The following is a 23476-nucleotide window of genomic DNA, read 5'->3' as shown; positions in this document are numbered from 1 at the left end:
TGTAGAAAAATGAGGTTCCGAACCAACACCAATATAGTTCAGACTGATGGTAGGTGTTTGGTTTACAGTATGATCCTCATCATCTCTGTGCATTTGATGTATGTGTTTTCCTTGCTTAAAGGACCACTTCACCACTTTTCAACCTATCTTCATATACTAGGTCCTCACTAATAATCATGATAAAATGGCACCATTTTTTTCTACTCAGTCTGTGTCTCATAGGAGGGCTGTGGGCAGTTCAGAAACCCGTCCACCAGTGACATCATTATTAGGCAGATATCTTTTTAAACAAGATATTTTTACAAAAATGTTTAGATGTTTATTATCGTGAGAACGATGGCTTCCATTTTCGCATTGCAACTTTTCAGGACTAGAAAGCCTGCAGTTTCTATTAGCTTGTATTCCCCATCGATGATGTCACTGGTGGACGGGTTTCTGAACAGCCCACAGTCCTCCTATGAGACACAGACTGAGTAGGAAAATAATTGTGCCATTTTATCATGATTATAAGTGAGGACCTATTATATGAAGATGGGTTGAAAAGTGGTGAAGTGGTCCTTTAAGTGGCTCTGGATAAAGAGCATCTGCTAAATGCCTACAGTGTAAATTGTAAATTGCTGTCAGGATGACTTGGCTTATTGTTATTGTTGAGGACAGTGCTGACAGTGACATAGCGAGTGATGTCATAGCAGTTGCCACGAAACTAGACAACAGTGCTAAAACCTCCTAGCTCAGAGGTGGGAAAGTAGTACATTAACTCAAGTAGCTATATTTATATTATAGGCCCAAGTACATTTCTGAGGTACTTGTTTGTGATAAGTTATACTTCTACTGCACTACATCTCACAGGCACAACATTCTTTTCTTAGTCTGACATTATTTAGAAATTATTATTTACATTGCAGATCTATTACAACATTAGAAAATCCAGATCTACAAACTCACAATATGTCACATCATGACACATTGTGAGCTTTGTAGAGCTGCTTTTGTATTTTTAATGAATAAAAGTAGGGTTACTTTTACTTTTAGTACTGTAAAAGTGTATTTTTCTTTTACTTTGACTACAGGACTTTTACTTGTAGTATTTCTACACTGTGCTACTGCTACTTTTACTGAATCTGAGTACTTTACTTATAGTATTTCTACACTGTGCTACTGCTACTTTTACTGAATCTGAGTACTTTACTTATAGTATTTCTACACTGTGCTACTGCTACTTTTACTGAATCTGAGTACTTTACTTATAGTATTTCTACACTGTGCTACTGCTACTTTTACTGAATCTGAGTACTTTACTTATAGTATTTGTACTCTGTGCTACTGCTAGTTTTACTGAATCTGAGTACTTTACTTATAGTATTTCTACACTGTGCTACTGCTACTTTTACTGAATCTGAGTACTTTACTTATAGTATTTCTACTCTGTGCTACTGCTACTTTTACTGAATCTGAGTACTTTTCCACCACTTATCTCCCAAACTGCTACTTTTGACTGGCTTTAATCAATGGCAGCTTTTGTTTGTATTCTCCTCCACCGGGGTTTATGTCCCGTGAATGCCACTGCAAGCGCTTACAGACTTTTAGCTTTTCCTCTGGACTTTTTCAGGTCCATTGAATACATTTGTCTAACCTTTTGTTACTTTTATCTCTAATCCCCCCCTCCCCTACACCCCTCCCCCTCCACAGCACCCGACGAAGCACCCTCGATCCTCTCCGTTACGCCACACACCACCACCTCCGTCCTGATTCACTGGCAGGTGAGGAGACGAGGCAACGCGATTTGGCTCGGCCTTAATGTGTGCATGTGTGCGTGCGGCGTGACATCATTGTGTGCTGAAATCCATAGCCTTGCATATGAAATCTTCTAAAAAGAAACTACCTTTCCTAAAACATAATTCAAGTCACATTGTCACATATACAGTACATAATATACACTGTATACATAATATACACTGTGGTGTGAATGAATAGACATATCAGTGGTGTAGTAGTGCATGTATGGATGGATGTGTGAAAGTGTAGTGCGAGTTCAGAAAAGAAAACCAAACAAAACCAAACAAATGCTCACAGCTATTTTCCACAGCGTTGTAATGTGTACACTACAAAAAAGGAAATAAAAGGCCTGGGTTTCCAGTCGACAGCGACCATAATATTATATATGTACAGTATATTATATTATTATATTATGTCTAAGTGTTTCATCGTCTGTTGAGCTTCACGGAGCTGACAGTCAACATAGGGCCTAATTAGAGAGCATGGAGTAATTTCACATAGTATCCAGCCTCCCTCCTCTCCCACACTCACACCTGAATTAACAGGTCATAAAGGGGCGAGATAGGAGCCCCCCGGGTACTTTTATAGAGAACGCTTGAAGAATTTATTAGGATATAGAGTGAGAGTCACATCTCTTTACCTTTTCTCTCCCCGTGGGCTTGTCATCGCTTGTTTTTTACAACGGGCAACGTTTTTCTTCCCGTCCTGCTCCTCCTTTGCAGTCTGTTTTTTAAATGTCTGCTTTGCAATAAAATCCCCTGCAACTGAGGCAAGGAAGGATGCAAAAGTAAGCTGATAAATTGTAATTACACAACGGGGAAATATGCGAGTAATAACACCGACAGACCGCACTGCTGCAAAAACCCAAGGAAAGAGTCATTTGAGCTTCAATTTGTACGCTTATGTCGAGGTAATTGCGACGATGTCTGAATTACGATAAACATGGCGCCACATCTGTTGTCCAGTCTCGTTCTGCTGTTCATAGACATATCGTTGTTGTCGGGCAGAAACCGCTTATCTCCATATTGTAACGTTTTGCGTTTTTTTTCAAATCTAACGCCCTACTTGATCGCACTACAGCGTGACACAGAAGCATCAAACGTAGCAGATGTGATGCCCTTCAAACTTGTAGATCTGCTACATTTGCTATTTTTTTTCCTGAATTCTGAATTCCTCTCTACAGAGACGATATAAACGTAGATACCTCATTGGCCGCTGTGGTTTATCGGAGCCGCTGCTTCTTCACAGCCGCCATATTTTTGTGGGGGAAAGCCGTGCCTCCTCCTTCTAATACTGTATGTATGACCCATGTACGGTATTTCTATTGAAGCTGAATTATCAACCAATATTTAACGATCGCGACTTGCTGAATTATCAACCAATATTTGAGCAGTTTGGTTTGTTAAAAATGGCAGGCGTGTATATAGTTAAAGGAGCATTCAGTGATTTGGGTGATTTGGAAAACCACCCAGTCCGCCCCGGTAACAAAATGTGCACATGCACGCTCTACAGTGGGGGGAAGTGCAACAGGCCAACAGCATGTGCACCAAGGCCCGCCCCCACTCGATCATGATTGGAGGAAGGCCCCACTCATCCTGATTGGATGAAGGTTTTGCCACCCGCCACCAAAACTGAAACTAGGGTTTTTTGACCCCAGGGGCTCACTGGGGACAGGGAGGAACTCCTTATATGGTCAGCACACTCTATAGTAGGGAGGATTATCCAGAAAAAAAGAAAAAATAAGTGATATTTGAATTAAGTCAAATCACTGAATATACCTTTTAAGTAAAGTGTAGCCTGAAAGAGACCTATGGTTTTCTGGGCATATACAGTAGGGCACTAACCTGACTCCGCCAGATGGGGCAGCAGAGAGGGGGGAACCCAGTGTACTCTCTGCTGCCCCATCTGGCGGAGTCAGGTTAGTAGGGCACACCATCTCCCGGCTGAGACAGTCGGGAACTTCCTATTGGTTCACCAATCTATGTGCTCCACACAACGGAGAACACTGACGTCACCACATTTTGAGTGACGCCCCTCTGCACCAAGGGGCCAGTGAGGCGCTCCAACGTTGAAGCTCTGGGCCCTAGTGGTAAGAGGAAGGACTGCAGGCGGACCCGTGCACGGACACGTAGGACCATCACTCCCTACGTCACCCATACGTCACCCCGGACCTCAAATTTGAGGTCCGGAGGAGGTACTTCCGGCAGTCTTCCGGGTGCTTCAAAACGCCACTGAGCAACTTCATCGAAATGAATAGCTTGTGGGCGGGGCTAGTGCTCCAGTTCTGTCTCTATCCTTTATATACTCTATGCTCTGCACTCTAATTGTTTAGCGAAAATACTAGGTTCACTCCGCTCGTATGCCACTTCTCATGGATGTCTCGCCCGCAGGCGTTTTTTTTTTCCTCCTTTGAAAACAAAACGCCTGCGGGCTAAGCATGTGTTAGCTACTACCACGGTATGACTTTAATGTGTGGAGTGGTCTTCCTCCCTGCAGCCCCCCGCCGAGGAGAAGATCAACGGGATCTTGCTGGGGTTTAGGGTCCGCTACCGGGAGCTCCTGTACGACCGGCTGAGGAGTTACTCCACCCACACCGTCAACAGCCCGTCCACCACCTGGGCCGAGCTCACAGGTGATCCACCTACACGGCACTGTCACTTTCACTCAAAAGAGAAGCGCCATTGTGAGAAGTGTCATCGTCTGTGGATCCCACTCCTGACACCCACTCATCCACTGATTACTAGTGTGTGTGTGTGTGTGTGTGTGTGTGTGTGTGTGTGTGTGTGTGTGTGTGTGTGTGTGTGTGTGTGTGTGTGTGTGTGTGTGTGTGTGTGTGTGTGTGTGTGTGTGTGTGTGTGTGTGTGTGTGTGTGTGTGTGTGTGTGTGTGTGTGTTCTGCCAGCATTTTTTCGGTCACAACTCTGATGAGTGTTACTGTTTATTACCTCAGACACTTAAAATATTGGCCTAATACAATGAATTATCTCTCTAACTCTTCCATCTCTCTCTCTCTCTCTCACACACACACACACACACACACACACACACACAATATGGGTGCCCACACTCATCCACAGCGCCCTACAGCGTGCGCAATCTGAGCGAGGCCATGCAGACCCAGTACGAGTTGGACAGTAAGTACTATCACACACACACACACACACACACACATACACATACACACACACACACACACACACACACGCACGCACGCACGCACGCACACACACACACACACACACACACAGCATGACACATAACCACGTTATGACACAGGAAGCATTCCTATCATATGATTGTGCTGCCACTGCCAGCTGCCAGGCATTATGAGACAGGAAACGCACCTGGTCAATTGAGTTGACTATAATTGAGACCATTAGCACTGGAGAGTTGTTTACCTGCAACTGTGTGTTCCCAGCAATTCAAGACCTGTCTGACTGTCAAACACATTAACAGTACAGTAACACAAAGGAACATGACTCACTCACAGCTTACACCATATTTTAACTCACACATTCATGAAAATGTAAGGAGAGCTGGAAAATATAAGACTCTGTTCTTTTCACTCCTTCCTCTCTCTCTCTATCTCTCTCTCTGTCTGTCTGTCTGTCTGTCTGTCTGTCTGTCTGTCTGTCTGTCTGTCTGTCTGTCTGTCTGTCTGTCTGTCTGTCTGTCTGTCTGTCTGTCTGTCTGTCTGTCTGTCTGTCTGTCTGTCTGTCTGTCTGTCTGTCTGTCTGTCTGTCTGTCTGTCTGTCTGTCTGTCTGTCTCTCTCTCTCTCTCTCTCTCTCTCTCTCTCTCTCTCTCTCTCTCTCTCTCTCTCTCGTTCATTTATTTGGATAAAACACTGTGGAAGCAGATATCCAAACATCCCTCGCGTGCCTCAGTGCCTCCACTGCAATTCCACCAAAGCCCATAATTAGTGGCTCGGCTGAAACAGTGTGATTTCCTCAGCCGTCGTGTTCATAATGTAAACAAGCCCGCCAAAAACAAAAAAGCCTTTTGTGGGAATGAACGATGACTTACTTAACCATTCCCCAGCTAATTACGACTTTCGTTCCCTCGCAGACCTGAGCAAGCACAAGCGCTACGAGATCCGCATGAGTGTGTACAACGCTGTGGGCGAGGGTCCGACCAGCCCACCTCAGGAGGTGTTTGTCGGAGAGGCAGGTGCGTCCCCCGACGGTCCCATTCAACTACTCACATTTTAATTGTTTATTTAAAGCTGCACTATCATGTAACTTTCCTCTTCTAGCCCCGGATTTGAACCCTGTTTCCTGCACATGTGCCAAATGTATTTTCACCATTGAGCTAACAGACCGGGCAGGCAGGGCAGACAAAATACAACCACCTCACTTGTATAAGTTATATTGTATTACATGCTCTACCATACAGATTGGTAGCCCACAGCTTGAGCTTGTAGATCGGCTGATCAAATAGCCTAATTGTGGTGGAGTTAAGTAAGTAAGTAGCCTAGGCTTATTGTCAGCCAGGGTGCGGGACTCTATCCCCGTTCCAATTCGCTAGACCTCTGGGAGATGGATTGCTGAGGTGGAGGGCAACATCAGCCTACCATCAGCTCCCAGTACTTACCACACGACAACAAACCGTGCTCCTCATATGCTGAATTGGCGGTGCCCGGGACCGAACCCATGACCTTGCAGTCGAAAGGCGAGTGCTCTACCGACTGAGCTACCCGAAGTGGAGTAAAAAGTAAAATGTTTGCCTCTGAGATGTAGTGGAGTAGAAGTATATACAGTATTATTAGATACTTGAGTAAACATACTTTCCACCACGGCCTCCATTCACCCAGAGGGGCTTATTCACGTCATTTCAATCAGGACCTTGTCTTCATGAGTGCTCAAATATTTGACTACCCTGCCTGCCTGCCCGTGCGTGCGTGCGTGCGTGCGTGCGTGCGAGGATTAGGCTGTCTGCGTACGGGCAGCCATGGCAACCTGCTCGCTGAAATTGGTTCTCTTTATGAGCTCCTTGGGATTTCAGGTGTAATTTGTTCTTGGTAAATCCCCCCCAGCCCGCCTGTGGCTGTGTAGGTTAAAGAGTTTAGATTGAGGACTGGCTTTATAGGCTCCGTCATCGCCAGGCCACACACCGAGTAAGAAAAACAAAAGGAAACTGCCAACGGTTTTCGCACGGCAGATCGGAATTAGCCGACCGCAAGCTTCAAGTAGACCTTCAGGCGACATAGTCGCACACGTGATTAATGTAATGTTTGTTTGTTTTTTTCGTTGTTGCGCTGTCCGTCACAGTGCCCACGGCGCCGCCCCAGAACGTGGCTATCCAAACGGCTACAGCGACGCAGCTGGATGTGACGTGGGACCCTCCCCCCCTGGACGCCCAGAACGGAGACATCCAGGGCTACAAGGTGAGGGTGTTTGTGTACTTTCCACCACTGGTAGTCTTGCGTTGTGGACGTGGTCACATAATATGACCATGATTACATTTTGTTTGTTTATTAGGATTCCCATTTGTCTTCCTGGGGTGTGACACAGACAAACATTAACAAAGACATTGCTTACAGTTGTTCACAATCACTATAATCTAAATAATAAAAATTGAAAATAAATAAAAGTAGTGCAATTAATACTAAACAAAAATCTGGTTCAACGTCTTAAACATTGTGTCTCTGGGGATTATTGCATCCCCAGATATTAAAGGACCAAAATGAGCACTTTCAACCTTATTTTCATGTTATTGGTACTCGCTAATACTCATTATAAGAAGGCAGCATTTCTGTGCATATTTCAGAAATCTGCTTCAATTCACAGCAAGCAAGGTTAAAGGTTTTATGGCATTCATTTTCATTTATTATTATTATTATTATTATATTATTTTTCGTTTTTCTTTTAGGTTTTATGACCCTAAAAACTTTTTTTATGGAGCCGCACGTGTCTGTAAGAATCATACCCGTGTGAAGTGAGGGGTCTGTGGCCTAGTAATGTAGGCTACATATTGTCTCAGTCTGGTGATTTGTAAAACTGTTCAAATAAAGAAAATAACAAAAATAGCAGATCGACAAGCTCAAAACTAATCACTTCGTGCCACCTTTTGAACTTGTAGATCTGCTACTTTTGATGCCTTCGTGTGACGCTGTACAATACGGTCAAATGGCGGTTTCTGCCCAACAGCAACCAGATTAAACCTGGTTGTCCTCGAGAAGAAAAGGTTTGAGAACGAATCACTGATCTATGGTGTTTGGAATGGGGCGTGACTCCGGAATAACACTCTCAGGGTCCCCCTCTGCCTCCTCCTGCAGGTGTATTTCTGGGAGTTCCAGCGTAAGAACGAGACGGAGCGCCTGCGGACCCTCTTCATGCCGGAGGGAGGGGTGAAGCTGAAGAACCTGACGGGCTACACCACCTACATGATCAGCGTGGCCCCCTTCAACGCCGCGGGCGACGGGCCCCGTAGCCCCGCTACCAGGGGCCGCACGCAGCAAGCAGGTAAGACACTAGACAATTACAAAAATAAATACATTCTTCTAATGTATTTTGGCTGTGGCTCAGGAGGTAGAGCAGGTCGTCCAATGATCCCTGGGTCGGCGGTTCGAATCCCGGCTCCTCCTGTCCACATGTCGAAGTGTCCTTGGGCAAGACACCCCTACATTGCCTCCAATGAGTTGGTCGGCGTGAGCTTGCCACCATTGGTGTGTGAATGTGGGAAGTGAGGACGCTGGCGTCGACTGTTCGCCGCTTCACCTCCCAATGTATGAATGAATGAACCATTGTAAAGCGATTTGAGCACTTGGAAAAGCGCTATAAAAATGCAATTCATTATTAATTACTTCTAATTAAAGATCAGTCTCTCTCCGTCTCTCTTAGGGTTAGGATTTGGTTAGAGGGTTAGGGTTAGGTCCAATGAAATAACATTTTGTTAGGGTAGGGTTAGTGTTAGGTCCAATGAAATAACATTTTCGGTCAGTTTATTTTTAAGTTTCAGTCTGAAACGACAAAGTACTACTATGCAGGACAATAAAAACTAAATACACTGTACTGTAGCTAAAACAGAAAAACAACAGCAAGAACACAGTTTTTTAAAAAAAGACTGAGACACATAACTGAAGAATACAAGATGCAGCGAGATTTAAAAGTCTCTATGGTTTGACGTGGGAGGGGAGCGCATTCCATAATGTGGGGCCTACGACAGAAAAGGCTCGGTCACCTCTTGTCTTATAGCAGGTCTTCTTTGTGACTTTAGCACGTTTTCGTTCACAGGAAGTAAGATTGGCCTTTTAGGGAGTTTTGATGTAAAAATACACACAAATTGGCATATATTTTTAGGTACAGTATGCCCATATGATGATGACCATATGATTGAGTCATAAGTGTTTTCATTTCACCAGGTCTTTAACCCTCTGATTCCCAACATTTGGGGCTTTGGGGATTCATTCAAGAACTTTACAAATCCTACCATTGGGAGAGAAAACAAGAACTCTCAATGTGGGATGTTTGCACTGCAGAGAGAAAAGAAAAAGGAAGAAAAATCCAGTCATTGTAAGTTTTAATATGAAGATGACGGGGCGGTAATTGCTGCTGTCGGCATGCCAAACAACATTAGCAGCAGTACACTCCCAGAGTGTCTCCATGCAACCACAAAGAACTGCTTCAACCCAGTCTACTTGAAACCCCAAAGGCCTATTCCTACAGGCCCCTCTATATACCAAATACCTTCGCCAAAAAAGCGCGTTGCGCTGAGAGCTTGTAGATGGGCTATTATTGACGATTGTTTGGCCCAGATTTGGGACACATGGTGTAGTCTGAATAATGTTGATGAGGGACTTGTCAGGTCATCATCATCATCTCAAAGAACCCAGCGGTCCCTTCTTCGTGTCTGTCTCTCTCTCTCTCTCTCTCTCTCTCTATCTCTCTCTCTCTCTCTCTCTCTCTCTCTCTCTCTCACTGACTCAGGGATGAATCGCAATGAAGGACATTTGGCACACTGCTCATCCTCCCCCCCCCCCCCCCCCCCCCCCCTTCCTTCCTGTTGTACAATTCACTTCCAAATGAGTTATTCATCCATAAACTCCCCCTCGATAAATAGTTGTTGTTTTTTCTTTTCTCTGTTACAGTTTTGGTGTGTTTAGTATCGCATGAGTTAGTGGAGGGGAGGAGGGCCTCTTATTGGCTCAGCTCACTGCTGCACAGAGGAGGAGGAAGCATTTTGACATGTAGAGAGAGAGAGAGAGAGAGACAGAGAGAGAGAGGGAGGGGGGGGGGAGAGAGACTGGTTCGATAGATATCCAGAGTTCTTTTTCTTTTCGGTCGGACAAAGGGGGCTTTTGTGCTGCTGGGAGCGTCTCCACTACTCGTGCTTGAGCGCTTTACGAGACAACGAGGCCAGCTGTGTCCCAAAGCACAGTGGTGTCACAAGCCCGTCCAACTGTAGCGCGCATGGCCCTCGATCGCGGCCCCCCGGGTCATCCCCCCCCCCCCCCCCCCCTGGGTCATCCCATCCCCCCCAGCCCCCCCCGGCCCGCTGATGAATGCTGCACTCACATGACCCGGGTTGGGGTCAAGTACTATTTGCAGAACTGTCGTGGTATTTGTTTTGCAGCTATAGACGCCTCACAGAGTGCAACATGGGTGGTGTGTGTGTGTGTGTGTGTGTGTGTGTGTGTGTGTGTGTGTGTGTGTGTGTGTGTGTGTGTGTGTGTGTGTGTGTGTGTGTGTGTGTGTGTGTGTGTGTGTGTGTGTGTGTGTGTGTGTGTGTGTGTGTGTGTGTGCGCGCGTGTGTGCGTGTGTGCGTGTGCGCACGTATTAAACCCTGTCGGGCTCAGGATTACCTCTGAGATTGCGAGGAGAGTTGGTGTGAGTCTTGGAAACTTTCTGAGTTGCCTTCTGTATGTTTGTAGATCAGTGAATGTCACAGTGAAAAGGGAACACGCACATCGTTGCTGTCGGGGCCGAAACCTAATATCTCCGTATATTCTAACATGTTATGTGTTTTTTTTCCGTAAATTAACGGCGTACTCGTACTTGATCATACGACAGCGTCACACAAAGGCATCAAAAGTTTGAATATTGAATTTCCAAAACAGCGTGCGCTGTGCGTGCGTGCGTGCGTGCGTGCATGTGTGCATGCGTGTGTGTCCGTGAGCGTCCGTGCTCGGCAACTTTCCCTGGTGGGTGAATAAAGGAATAAAGAACGACCGTCTTATGAACAGCTTTGTCTTTTGTTTTTTATTATTGATCATTTCCCCTTCTGTCAAATTGACCTTTGACCTCTGTGTTGCGGCGCTCCAGCCCCCAGCTCGCCCAGCTTCATCCACTTCAGCGAGCTGACCACCACCTCGGTCAACGTGTCCTGGGGGGAGCCCACCTACCCCAACGGCATCCTGGAGGGCTACCGCCTCATCTACGAGCCCTGCACACCCGTGGACGGTAAGACCACCACCCCCCTTTTATATGTCCTTATCACTATAGGGTTGTCCAGATCATGTTTCTCTTTTTCTTTCTTTTGCTCCCCCGATCCGATTCCGATCATTTGATTTTTTATTTTCATCTGGCGATACCGATTTTTCCCGATCGGATATTTATATTTTTATAGAACCATATCACAATTGTACAATGTCCGAAATCAGACTGACGACAAGACGCAGGGATTAAAACCAAAGCAGAGGTATGAATCCCCCCTTCCACCCCCCACCCCCCCCCCCCAACAAATCCAATCCTGATTTTCTTCTCTCTTTTTTTAAACATTTTTCTTCTTCTTTTACACATTGCCCTGCTCAAAATGGCTGCTTGTACCACCCGAAGGGTTAATGCACCCGATTAATATTGATATTAATCATTATTGTTAATCACGTTTTTCAATCAATGTTTAGGCTCAAATCAAGCGGAGTGTGTATTCATGAGCTATAAGCTAACCATCGACCATGACCTTGAACAACCTCTCCCTTGCTCCTGAACACTATACTCATCACAACCCTCTCTGGCGTACCGCCTAAAAACATAATTCACTGCTGCATAATAAAGAACTTACAATTAAAGTTGAACTATGTTTGTCATCTTAACACCATTCCTGCTCTGTGTGTGTGTGTGTGTGTGTGTGTGTGTGTGTGTGTGTGTGTGTGTGTGTGTGTGTGTGTGTGTGTGTGTGTGTGTGTGTGTGTGTGTGTGTGTGTGTGTGTGTGTGTGTGTGTGTGTGTGTGTGTGTGTGTGTGTGTCGGCCGTGCACTCGCCCCAAGCAATAGTTTAGCATTTTTCATTTGTTTTGATTACATTTTAAATTCGGCTTACTTTTTTGTTTTCAATTTCACTTCAGTTTTAATCAGCGTTTAAAGCAGTTCTGCTTGTTTAGCTTAGTTTCTAATTGAGTTCTTTATTAGTTTTTGTTTGTTTTTTTTTGTTTTTATATGGGGTATTTGCCAGGGATGCAACCTAAAAAGTCAGACAAGGTATTGTGTAATAAGCTAACGCTCTGGCACAGCCAAGTGTATTATGGAAGCTAGATTTCATATAGGCTCATATATTCTCACCCAAAATGCTAGGCGTAAAATTTGACAGTTGAAGATGAAAACCAAGGACCTTTTGGCCCTCATTTATCAATCGAGTGTAAAATCTGCCCCAAATTCGAGTGTAGGATTCGTAGTACACCCACGTCGGGTCGGCATTTACAAAGTGATCGCAGACAGCTGTTTCTTCCTTAATTTCGTTCGGACGTTTATAAATGTGACGGCTGAAATCTATCTGGCACGCCCTATGAAATCAAGCCTCGCCCTCGTTTTTGCGACATGAACAACTGCCATACGACCTGGAAACCATGGTTACAGGAAGAAAAAAAAGGTTCCCTCGCTGCCCCCTCTCTCATACACAGACGCACGCACACGCAACTAAGGCAACTTGCAACTTGTTGTATCTTAAATAAATAAACCTGCATGAATTAAATAAAGCTGTATAAAGGCCTACCCTGTCTGTTTCTCCTCTCGCTTCGCTTCCCTTGCTGCCTGCCTCACCCCCCCCCCCCCCGCACGCACGCACGCACATATCTCAATTTGCAAGCAACTGTCACTGTGTGTTGTTAGTTGTATATTAAATTATTAAAGTCTTTTTAATTTAATATACAACAAGATATATTAGTGAACGAAAACCTGAACCTGTGAACCATGAATTAAATAACAAATAGGCACACACACGCTGCTGTTTTGCATAGGTGCTCCTCCTGTCCTGTCTGTCTGTCTCTCTCTATCACTGTGGTCCGTCCGTGACCGTGACCAACTGACCATGCACCGCACGTTCGACAGTATTTAGATTGCCTCGCAGTCGCTGCAGTGGCTGGACACTGGTGGTGGTGGGCTGGCTGGGTAGCCTACCTATCTCCGATGCTGTTCCCACTTGCGCTGGCACGGTACATTTGGCATTCGAGCGACGCGTCAGGTTTATTAAACGAGGAGGAGATTGCACATACAGTAACTCCAGAAAGACATTGGCCTGCTGTAGATTAGGCTACAGTATAGGCTACCCACGTTGGGACTCTCCGCAGCTGCACTAGCCTATAGTAGCCTACTCTCCAACGTCCCGTCATGGAAATATTTCAGCACAGACAGCCCAAATCCTCGCATGTATGCGCTCATGCAAAACACTGTTTAAATGGCTTGCAACATTGGCAAAACATTGTTTTTAATTGCGCGATTTTAATTACTTGTAAAGTTGGAAATCTCCTACTAATTTCATATGACACAAAGACACATGAAATGAAATGAAATGAAATGAAATGAAATGAAATGAAATCTATATTTACCCAGGGTATCTGGGCTAAGCTCAAGAACTTGTTTCCAGCCAGGCCCTGCTCATAGAACACATTTCATCGTAGTGGTTGATGCCTTGTTCAAGGGCATTTCAGCGGTGGTAATTTTAACGTGTCGGACGGCTGATTCGAACTCGGAACCTTCCGGTATCTAGACCGCGCCGCTATCCGTTCGGCCACCGCGGCCACCGCTGCCACATCTTATATGTATTTAGCCCATATATACCTATACAGTTTTATATAAACATTTTAGGAGTGAATACATATGTTTAGATGCCTGTGACAGCCTCTCAGCTGGTCAAACAATGCTGCTCCGCTGTTCTACGACAGAAAAACAGGTGAGGACAAAGCGTACGACAGCTCCCGACCAGACGTGGTTTTTGTCTTGGCTCAAGTTCAAAATCAAACGTTGGCGCAAATGGTAAATGCCGAAAATTTCGGCGTACACCCATATTTTGGCGTACGCACGGTTGATAAATGAGGGCCTTTGTCTCTACAATTTTAGTTTGCTTTACTTGGTGTTGTATACACAAAAGAAGCAATAGTTATTATATTAGCCAAGCCTCATTGTTAATTGTATTTAACCCATTTTGGGCGGGAACCCCTTTTGGTGTTTTAAACATTATGTTGTAATTTAGCTATTGAAAAATAGCAGATCTACAAGCTCATAGCGCGCCACCGAGTGGCGCGCTACGAGCTTGTAGGTCTGCTATTTTTGAAAAATCATGAAAATATGGATTTAGAAGATTTTTTTTTTATTTCGAGGTCAGGCCTAAATGGGTTAAAGGATAGGTGAAAATGGGTGAAGTTGTCCTTTAAAGGGACATTTCACTGCTGGAAGAAACTGCAGTAACTCAATGTTAATAGTATAGGTAACAGTAGCACAATTTGTGCTTAAAAAGGGAACATGTGCACCATATGGCCAGAAAACTAATGTAGTCTGTGTGTTTGACTAGGGTTCGACTGGATTGCTGGATTAATTCAATGACCATAATGCTTTGGTGCACTCACCCCACCTTGTGGAGAGGGGGAGGGCTGTCTTACTGAGACAACATGTAGTCCAGGAAGGAAGTGATACCAACGTATCTAAAAACATGTTTTTCTTGTCTCCAAAACATCATTAAAGGGGCATTCCACTCATTTTCAACATTTTACTATGTCATTAATATACCTTAGAGCTGTTGTGTGGAAATAATAAAAAGTTCCCCCATTCTGTGTTTCCTAGAACTAGAGGTCTGAAAAAAAGCATTAACATGGTGAAACACATCTTGATGACATCATCAAGATGTGTTTCACCATGTTAATGATTTTTTTCATAATTACAGTTCTAAGAAACACAGAATGGGGGGACTTTTTTATTATTTCCACACAACAGCTCTAAGGTATATTAATGACATAGTAAAATGTTGAAAATGGGTGGTTTTCCCCTTTAAGTAAAAAAATAATCGCATCTAGCTTTCATAATTTAGTTCATTGTAGTTATCAATAATAACTTTGGTTTGTGAATGTGTGCGTCTGCGTACCCCTGCGTGCGTGCGTGCATCCGTGTACGTGATATGTCTGCATTGGTCTTTGTCTCCTCCATGTTGCTTTGCTTGGCCACACGGCCCTGCTTGCTGCGTGTTTTTTTTTAAAGACGTCCCTCTAAATGTGACGTGTGTCTGTCCAGACTGTGCCGACTGTCTCCGCTCCCCCTCCCCCCCAGGAGTCAGCAAGATAGTGACGGTGGACGTGAAGGGGAGCGGCCCCTTCTGGCTGAAGATCAAGGACCTGGCAGATGGCGTCACCTATAACTTCCGCATCCGTGCCAAGACCTTCATCTACGGGCCCGAGGTGGAGGCCAACATCACCACCGGCCCTGGGGAAGGTAAACGCCTCCTAACCCTAACCTAAGACCTTCATCTATACTCTATGGGCCCGAGGTGGAGCCCGGTACATGCTCCCTGTCTGAACATCGAAAGAACTTGTTTTACAAGTACACATACTTCAAAATTGTACTTAAGTACAGTACTTAAATAAATTAGAGATGTCCCGATACTGTATCGGTATCGGAAAAGTATCGGTATCGGCCCTTATTTGTCATATCGGTTCATATCGGTATCAGCGAATATGCCAGTCTAACCACCGATTCGACACAGGGGTAAGGGGTTGACACTATGGCAGGTAAATAAAATGTTGGGGCATGTGGAGTTTGCTTTCGAGTTTCCAAAACTGCAAGTGCACATTTGAGTGAGTCTTCTATAAACAAAACACAAGATATATAGCTAGATAGCTATAAACACAACACGAGATCACAACACATGGTATCGGTATTCGGTATCAGCTTAACACAGAAATGGTGGTATCGGATCAGGAGCGAAAACAGTGTATCAGTGAGACATCACCTCTCTTTCTCCCTATTTTTGTCATTATGCCAATGGATTCCTCCATGTGTTTCGTGACTGCTATTGTATCTTACTGACTCACCTGCCAGTGAGGAGCCCCCACCGAGAGGACGTGGAGCCTCCGTTCTACTCCTCCCACCCCACAACACTCCCTGCTGACAGATAACGCCGCACCCCCACCCCCCCCCCCCCCCCAGCCCGTAGGAGTGCACATAGTGACAAACTATCACCCTCTGTGCCCAGAAGTCGGGCAGTGTGATATATTTACTTTTCTTTCCTGCCAACGGTGAAAGCAGGCGATAGGCCTATAGTCTGAAAGAGACGGGCTGAGGAGAGGTAATTAGTTACTCTCGGGTGACCATGAATAAACAACCTGTCGAAAGAAATGGCAGAACATCCGCCCACCTCCGTGACAAACTGTCCACGGCCCGTCGAGGTAGCCAGGTATTCAAATCAGCGCTCTGGCCTTAGTGAGCGAATGCTTCAGTCGCTCGAGAGACGACGGAACAAGCTGCCACTTTTTGCCAACAAAGTTAAATAATGGTCGATATATATATATATCGACCATTATTTATATATATATATCCGCCAAAACGAATAGGCCTATCGTCCCAATCAAACCAAAATTGGGATTAATGAAAAACAAACCCGAAGGATAATCACCAAAATCACAGGTTTTTACTTATAGGTTATGCAACAGCAGGTATGGTTTGTTTTGTCATTTTTAATTCCATGCGCTGAACGGATTATGTGATTCAGTCAGTCTAATATGATCAAAGTCACGGGACATCTTTGAGAAAATGATTAGTTTGTCCATGGCAGCGTTTCAATGACTTAATAACTGTCTGTCTCTCGGTCCTTAACCACCAGACAGTCCTCTCACACATGGTAGAGCCTCTCGGTCCTTAACCACCAGACAGTCCTCTCACACATGGTAGAGCCTCTCGGTCCTTAACCACCAGACAGTCCTCTCACACATGGTAGAGCCTCTCGGTCCTTAACCACCAGACAGTCCTCTCACACATGGTAGAGCCTCTCGGTCCTTAACCACCAGACAGTCCTCTCACACATGGTAGAGCCTCTCGGTCCTTAACCACCAGACAGTCCTCTCACACATGGTAGAGCCTCTCGGTCCTTAACCACCAGACAGTCCTCTCACACATGGTAGAGCCTCTCGGTCCTTAACCACCAGACAGTCCTCTCACACATGGTAGAGCCTCTCGGTCCTTAACCACCAGACAGTCCTCTCACACATGGTAGAGCCTCTCGGTCCTTAACCACCAGACAGTCCTCTCACTCACACATGGTAGAGCCTCTCGGTCCTTAACCACCAGACAGTCCTCTCACACATGGTAGAGCAGGGTTTGGTTGCGTTCAGGCAGAAACCTCCATATTTGAACTGTTTGTGTAAATTAACGCCCTACTTGATCATACTAGCGTCACACAAAAGCATCAAAAGTAGCAGATTCACAAGGTCATCAGAAACTCCACAACAAGTGGTTCAGGATTCAGATCACGGACAAAGGAAGCATCGTCTCCTCCATAATGTGGCGACTGCCAATTATCACAGACACTGACTGAACACAATGTAGCCAATGCCTGACTCTTGGCTTGGTGCATTCTTGCAATCTGCAGGCCTCTCACAACGCACGCACGTGCACACTAGGGTGACCAGATGTCCTCCTTTGTGTGGGACCGGGACAGTCCCTCATTTCCAAGACTTTTCGGGCGTCCCACAAATCGAGACCCTGTCCCACATTGTGACTGGCAGGCATTAGTGTTCAAATGTCCTAATAGTTAGTCGAGTCCCCTAATAGTTGGCGTTCTGTTGTAAAGCACTCTCATTGTCTCTTTTCCTGCTAAATGTGTTTTTAAGCCTGTCAAAATAGCATGAGAAATATCCCCTATAGGCTACAGTACCAAGTCCACCATACCACCCATGACCATTATTTTAAAACAAAATGTGAGACACCAGATCAGGGATATAAAATTATATGATATACAAAATGATATTAGGCTTATGGTCGAATATGACATCAAGGCATTTAATAGTGTCCCTCAAATGAACGCACGCACGCACGCACGCACGCACGCACGCACGCACGCACGCACGCACGCACGCACGCACGCACGCACGCACGCACGCACGCACGCACGCACACGCACGAACGCACACACACACACACACACACACACACTCTGAGTCATCAGCCAGGTCACCTCATGGCTACAACACGTTTCTTTTTTCCCTCCCTCCCTCTATCCAGGAGCCCCGGGACCCCCTGGAGAGCCCTTCATCACCCGTTACGGCTCGGCCCTGACCATCCACTGGGCCAGCGGAGACCCCGGGCGCTCCCCCATCACCCGCTACGTCATCGAGGCCCGACCGTCAGGTAAGACCATGGTTCCCATAACTTTTGAAACCACTTGAACCCATACTCTGTATATGGTTGACCCGGAGTCCCTCAGGGCTCTGTACGGTAACCGGAGTAATATCACTGTGTAGATATTAGCCTGGAACATTTTTTACTGAGGTTACGTTTAGGAATAAGGTTAGGTTTAGACATAGTTTTACTGAGGTTACGTTTAGGAATAAGGTTAGGTTTAGACATAGTTTTACTGAGGTTACGTTTAGGAATAAGGTTAGGTTTAGACATAGTTTTACTGAGGTTACGTTTAGGATTAAGGTTAGGTTTAGGCATAGTTTTACTGAGGTTACGTTTAGGATTACGGTTAGGTTTAGACATAGTTTTACTGAGGTTACGTTTAGGATTAAGGTTAGGTTTAGACATAGTTTTACTGTGGTTACGTTTAGGAATAAGGTTAGGTTTAGACATAGTTTGACTGAGGTTACGTTTAGGAATAAGGTTAGGTTTAGGCATAGTTTTACTGAGGTTACGTTTAGGAATAAGGTTAGGTTTAGGATTAAGGTTAGGTTTAGGCATAGTTTTACTGAGGTTACGTTTAGGAATAAGGTTAGGTTTAGGATTAAGGTTAGGGGAAAAGGTGAGTAAAAAAGATTTACTTGCGACCCATAACAATGGGTTCCAACTTCCGTGACCCAAAAATGGCCGGGGGCCGACCCACTGTTTGGGAAACACACGTCTTTTTTTTCTTCTTTTTTCCCCTTTTTTTTTTTACAGCCATCTGTCAAAAACCTGAAACCCACTAGAGAGATAACAGCATTATTGAAAGTGGTGGGAAGTGCAAACAGATGCTATACCAGCCTGTGTGTGTGTGTGTGTGTGTGTGTGTGTGTGTGTGTGTGTGTGTGTGTGTGTGTGTGTGTGTGTGTGTGTGTGTGTGTGTGTGTGTGTGTGTGTGTGTGTGTGTGTGTGTGTGTGTGTGTGTGTGTGTGTGTGTGTGTGTGTGTGTGGTGTGGTGCGTGTTCGCACACGTATTAGATTGGGTTTATGGTTGCAGTCATGCCTTATTTATACTCAATTGTGAACTTGTCTACAAACTCACCACTTATCGGAGGGCGATGCGAGAGTTCTGCTATTTTCGGCTGCTATTTTCGGTTAGTATTACAAATGGCAATGGTCATTCACCGTCCTAAAATGTTGATGTCATCACTGTGTGTGTGTGTGTGTGTGTGTGTGTGTGTGTGTGTGTGTGTGTGTGTGTGTGTGTGTGTGTGTGTGTGTGTGTGTGTGTGTGTGTGTGTGTGTGTGTGTGTGTGTGTGTGTGTGTGTGTGTGTGTGTGTGTGTGTGTGTGTGTGTGTGCGCGACACTTCTTCCTTAATGGGCTATTGATTGCAGGGCTGCAATTGAGACAAACGGCATCTGGTTTCAGGTGTGATTGACATGACAGACAGGCCAAAATGATGATGATGCATACTGGGACACTCTCACAGGAAGAGATGGATTCCCAAACAGTGGGTCGCAGACCCATTTTGAGGGCATAAATATGCCCTTCGTTTAAAGCCTATGGTTGTTTCCATTGGGGTCCTGAACTGAGGCGAACCCTGAAATCAGCCCCATTCATGTTGTTTTCTCAGGCAGAGAGAGAGAGAGAGAGAGAGAGGGAGCCAGCAGCTCTCACACTTTTTATTTTACTAATGTCTGCTCACTGTTTTATGATGTATAGGCCGCTGTTAATGTTACAGCCACACTTAAACTGATGGATTGCATAATGTTTGTTGATGTTATGAATTGCCCCGAGCGCTGCCAGCCAGAACCCGCTGCATTTATATCAAATAAACATTGTAAAAACCAGCATGTTTGTCAAAGGCATATTGATATTTATTCAATTCAAACGTTTCAAACTTCATCTCACGCCGCCCTGCAGTGGCTCATACTTAACCCATGAAGACCTGAGGTCCATTCTACAAATGCCTTCTAAATCAGCAGTTCTCTAACTTTGAATATCCAACATATAAAACCTAGAATTATGCTTTCCAGGTTTTAATGGGTTAACCCCAGATTCATACTTGGTCACACACAGGAAATAGCCATTCTACGAGTTTGTAGATCGTCTATTTTCGGGCGCCGACCCTCAAACTTTGTGTCGGGATCCCCAGGGGGGTCCCCAAAATGATGTTGAGGAGGTTTTTTCTCACTCAACAGTAAATGTATGATTTTCTTTTTTGGGGGGGGGTTCGTGACCTGAAAAACGACTGGCCTACAATACCCAGGATTCCCTCTGTGTTTGCAGATGAGGGCCTGTGGGACATCCTGATCAAGGACATCCCCAAGGAAGTGACGTCACACACCTTCAACATGGACATCCTGAAGCAAGGGGTCAGCTACGACTTCCGGGTCATCGGGGTCAACGACTATGGCTACGGCTCGCCCAGCCTGCCGTCTCCTTCAATATCCGGTAAACCTAACTATAAGTATATGTACTCAACCTTCTCCTTCCATATCCGGTAAAGTAACTAAGTACATGTACTCAAGTACTGCCTTCTCCTTTTCCATATTCGGCGAGGCGTGATTTCATTTTATTCGTTTTGTTTATTGTGGTTTCTCAACTGACGGCTCACGACCAAAAGGGAAGGACACTTCTGAAGAACAATGTTCTGACAAGGGTCCCTCTTCGCAAAGATTACTTGAATAGATAGACAACCTTATTTAAAACTACACTTGTGCAATCCTGACGTTATATTGTGTAACTTTTTCAATTGACCGTTATTTTTATTTTTATTTGTATTATCATCTTTCACTGGTATATGTTTCACAATAACCATTCCATATAAATGTGTTTTTGACAACTTCCCCAAGCACTATATTTAGTGATAGCTCTGAGAATCTGGTGAGATAAGCTCAACTGTCTGTAGCAAAATGTAAAGTGTGCGGAAACCAAGAGAAGGAAGAGGGGAGAGGAAACTCGTGCAAGCACTGGCAAATATACCATTAATGTATTTGTTTTTCATTTAATTTAAAGTTAAAAGCCTACATGCCATTTCTGAGTACAATGCAGATGGAACCTTGTTTTGTCTAAAACAGTAACTTTTCGTCTACCAGCTCAAAATGGCTGTTTGCGAGCTTGCGGATCTGCTACTTTTGATGCTTTTGTGTGACACTGTAGGACAAAAAATCACACCCGTGTGAATTGAGTGGTGTAAGGTCTGTCTGACGTAATGAAATCATGTCTGACGTAATGAAATCACACCCGGGTGTGATTTAATTACCTGGCTTTGTTTGTGCAGAAAAAATGAGCATGGTTGCTATGTTCACCCTGTTCACCCGGGTGTGATTTCATTACGTCATTACAACAGGGTGAACATAGCAACCATGCTAATTTTTTCTGCACAAAAAAGCCAGTTGTAGGAGTGGTTTACACCACTCAAAAATGGAGATGGAGAGAGGTTTCTGCCTGACAACAGTGATATATCAATTTTAGGGGTGTGTCCACTGATCTAACCACGCCGTCTCCCTCCCTCCCTCCAGCTCAGAAGGTGGCGCCGTTCTATGAAGAGTGGTGGTTCCTGGTGGTGGTGGCCCTGGTGGGCCTCATCTTCATCCTCCTGCTGGTCTTCATCCTCATCATCAGAGGGCAGAGCAAGAAGTACGCCAAGAAGTCGGACTCAGGTGGGTTCAATCACGTCCCCTGTTAATTAAGGCCATTTAGTCATCTGTCTGTCTGTGTCACCTTGTAGCTTTTAACCACTTTAACCATTATTTTAAACTTTTAGCTGTTGAAAAATAGCAGATCTACAAGTTCATAGCGTGGCACCGAGTGCCGCGCTATGAGCTTGTAGATCTGCTATTTTTGAAAAATCCTGAAAGCGTGGCGCAAATCTTTGAATATATATATCTTTCACAGTGAACGTTTTTGACTCAAAAAACTGGCTTCTGGGGGTGTCCCTGGAAAAACATATTTTCAGACGGGGTTTCCATGGCCAAATACAGATAATTCTGTGGGTCCTCAGCATTAAATAGTTTGAGAACCACTGACATAGGATTTTAAGAAAATGGTCATGATTTAGATTTTAGAAGACAATATCAGCCAGATCTTAATGGGTTAGAGGTCACTGCTTCTCAGGTGGGTTAACGCGCTGTTAAGGCCTATTCATAGTCCAGTTTCCGGTGAAGACGTGACCACTGAAGCGGTGGTTAGTAAATACAGAGAGATGTGTTGCGTGAGTGGCCGGTGACCACTGCGGCGTAACATCATATTGTAGTTTTGGGTGGTCACCTCTTCACCGAAAACTGGACTATATGAATCAGCCTTTAGAGGACACTGCTCAGCTGAGTTACACACCATTTGGAACCCACTCAAGTGTTTCCATGTGAGCCAACATGCCAAATAGCAGCACCCCGACTCTGTTTGACCACAATGGAACAGAGCCTTCATTAGTATCATCGGTGAAGGAAGTCGGAAGAGGCCTGGAAGTAGGAAGAGTTATTTCCAAAATGGAGTATATGTGCAATAAGGGATATTGACTCACGACCCCAAAACATGGGTCCCAACCAACTGTTTGGAAAACACTGGTTTAGAATCAGTGGTTTTAGGCAAATGAGCAGCTGTTCTGTCTGCTCTGTATTATCACTGCAACATGTTCTAGTGAAGTCACACCAGGAACATTAAAACTCTGATGATGAGAGCGTCTGAAAACTAGAACATCTGTTTGTATCTCAGGGATTCTTTAGCAAAGCAAGCAATAATCAAACACCATTATTTTTGAAAAACTGTGACTACTTGTTGCTATGCCAGCTACAGATAAGCATGGCATGGCAAACGTTATATTGCAACATATAGACCTATGTCGTAACTATATGTCTGTAACTCTGAAAGTGTAAAATGGAACCAAATGGGTCCTTTTGGTTCCATTTGTACACTCTCAGAGTCAAATTAACCCTTGGGGTCCGTGGTAGTCCCGAAGGGGGTTCCAGGAGGTCCCCAGCTAAAGTAGTTAACATAGCCTCACAAGCATTTTTGCATTTGTACCGCAAGCTTGTACATCTGCTACTTTTGAAGATTTTCAGAAATATCGTTTTATTTATTTTGCCTGAGAGACAGAGAAAGGGAGAAAGACGGACGAGGATCTATACTTGCTCATTCCGTTCAGCACTGACATCAGCGGGGCCATTTCCCCTGGCTCAGCACT

General features: G+C 44.9%; 1 protein-coding gene across 10 annotated transcripts in view; it reads left to right on the top strand.

The window, feature by feature from the left end:
* Positions 1–23476, top strand: part of LOC306915666 (protein sidekick-2-like) — a 532391-nt gene that overhangs the window by 480019 nt on the left and 28896 nt on the right. For 6 of the 10 annotated variants that reach the window (XM_079493150.1, XM_079493146.1, XM_079493149.1 and 3 more), the window contains 11 exons: positions 1690–1760; positions 4273–4408; positions 4853–4909; positions 5842–5943; positions 7044–7159; positions 8051–8237; positions 11037–11174; positions 15209–15406; positions 18191–18316; positions 20581–20745; positions 21816–21956. In XM_079493150.1, the coding sequence (XP_079349276.1) occupies positions 1690–1760; positions 4273–4408; positions 4853–4909; positions 5842–5943; positions 7044–7159; positions 8051–8237; positions 11037–11174; positions 15209–15406; positions 18191–18316; positions 20581–20745; positions 21816–21956 (1437 nt within the window). The remainder of the gene's footprint in view (positions 1–1689; positions 1761–4272; positions 4409–4852; positions 4910–5841; positions 5944–7043; positions 7160–8050; positions 8238–11036; positions 11175–15208; positions 15407–18190; positions 18317–20580; positions 20746–21815; positions 21957–23476) is intronic. The other 4 variants (XM_079493153.1, XM_079493148.1, XM_079493152.1 and 1 more) reach the window with 1 other exon arrangement.

Source organism: Electrona antarctica, assembly GCF_951216825.1.
Source record: "Electrona antarctica genome assembly, chromosome: 22".
Taxonomy (NCBI): domain Eukaryota; kingdom Metazoa; phylum Chordata; class Actinopteri; order Myctophiformes; family Myctophidae; genus Electrona; species Electrona antarctica.
Note: the sequence above shows the minus strand (reverse complement) of the source record. Positions and strands in the feature narration are given on the sequence as shown.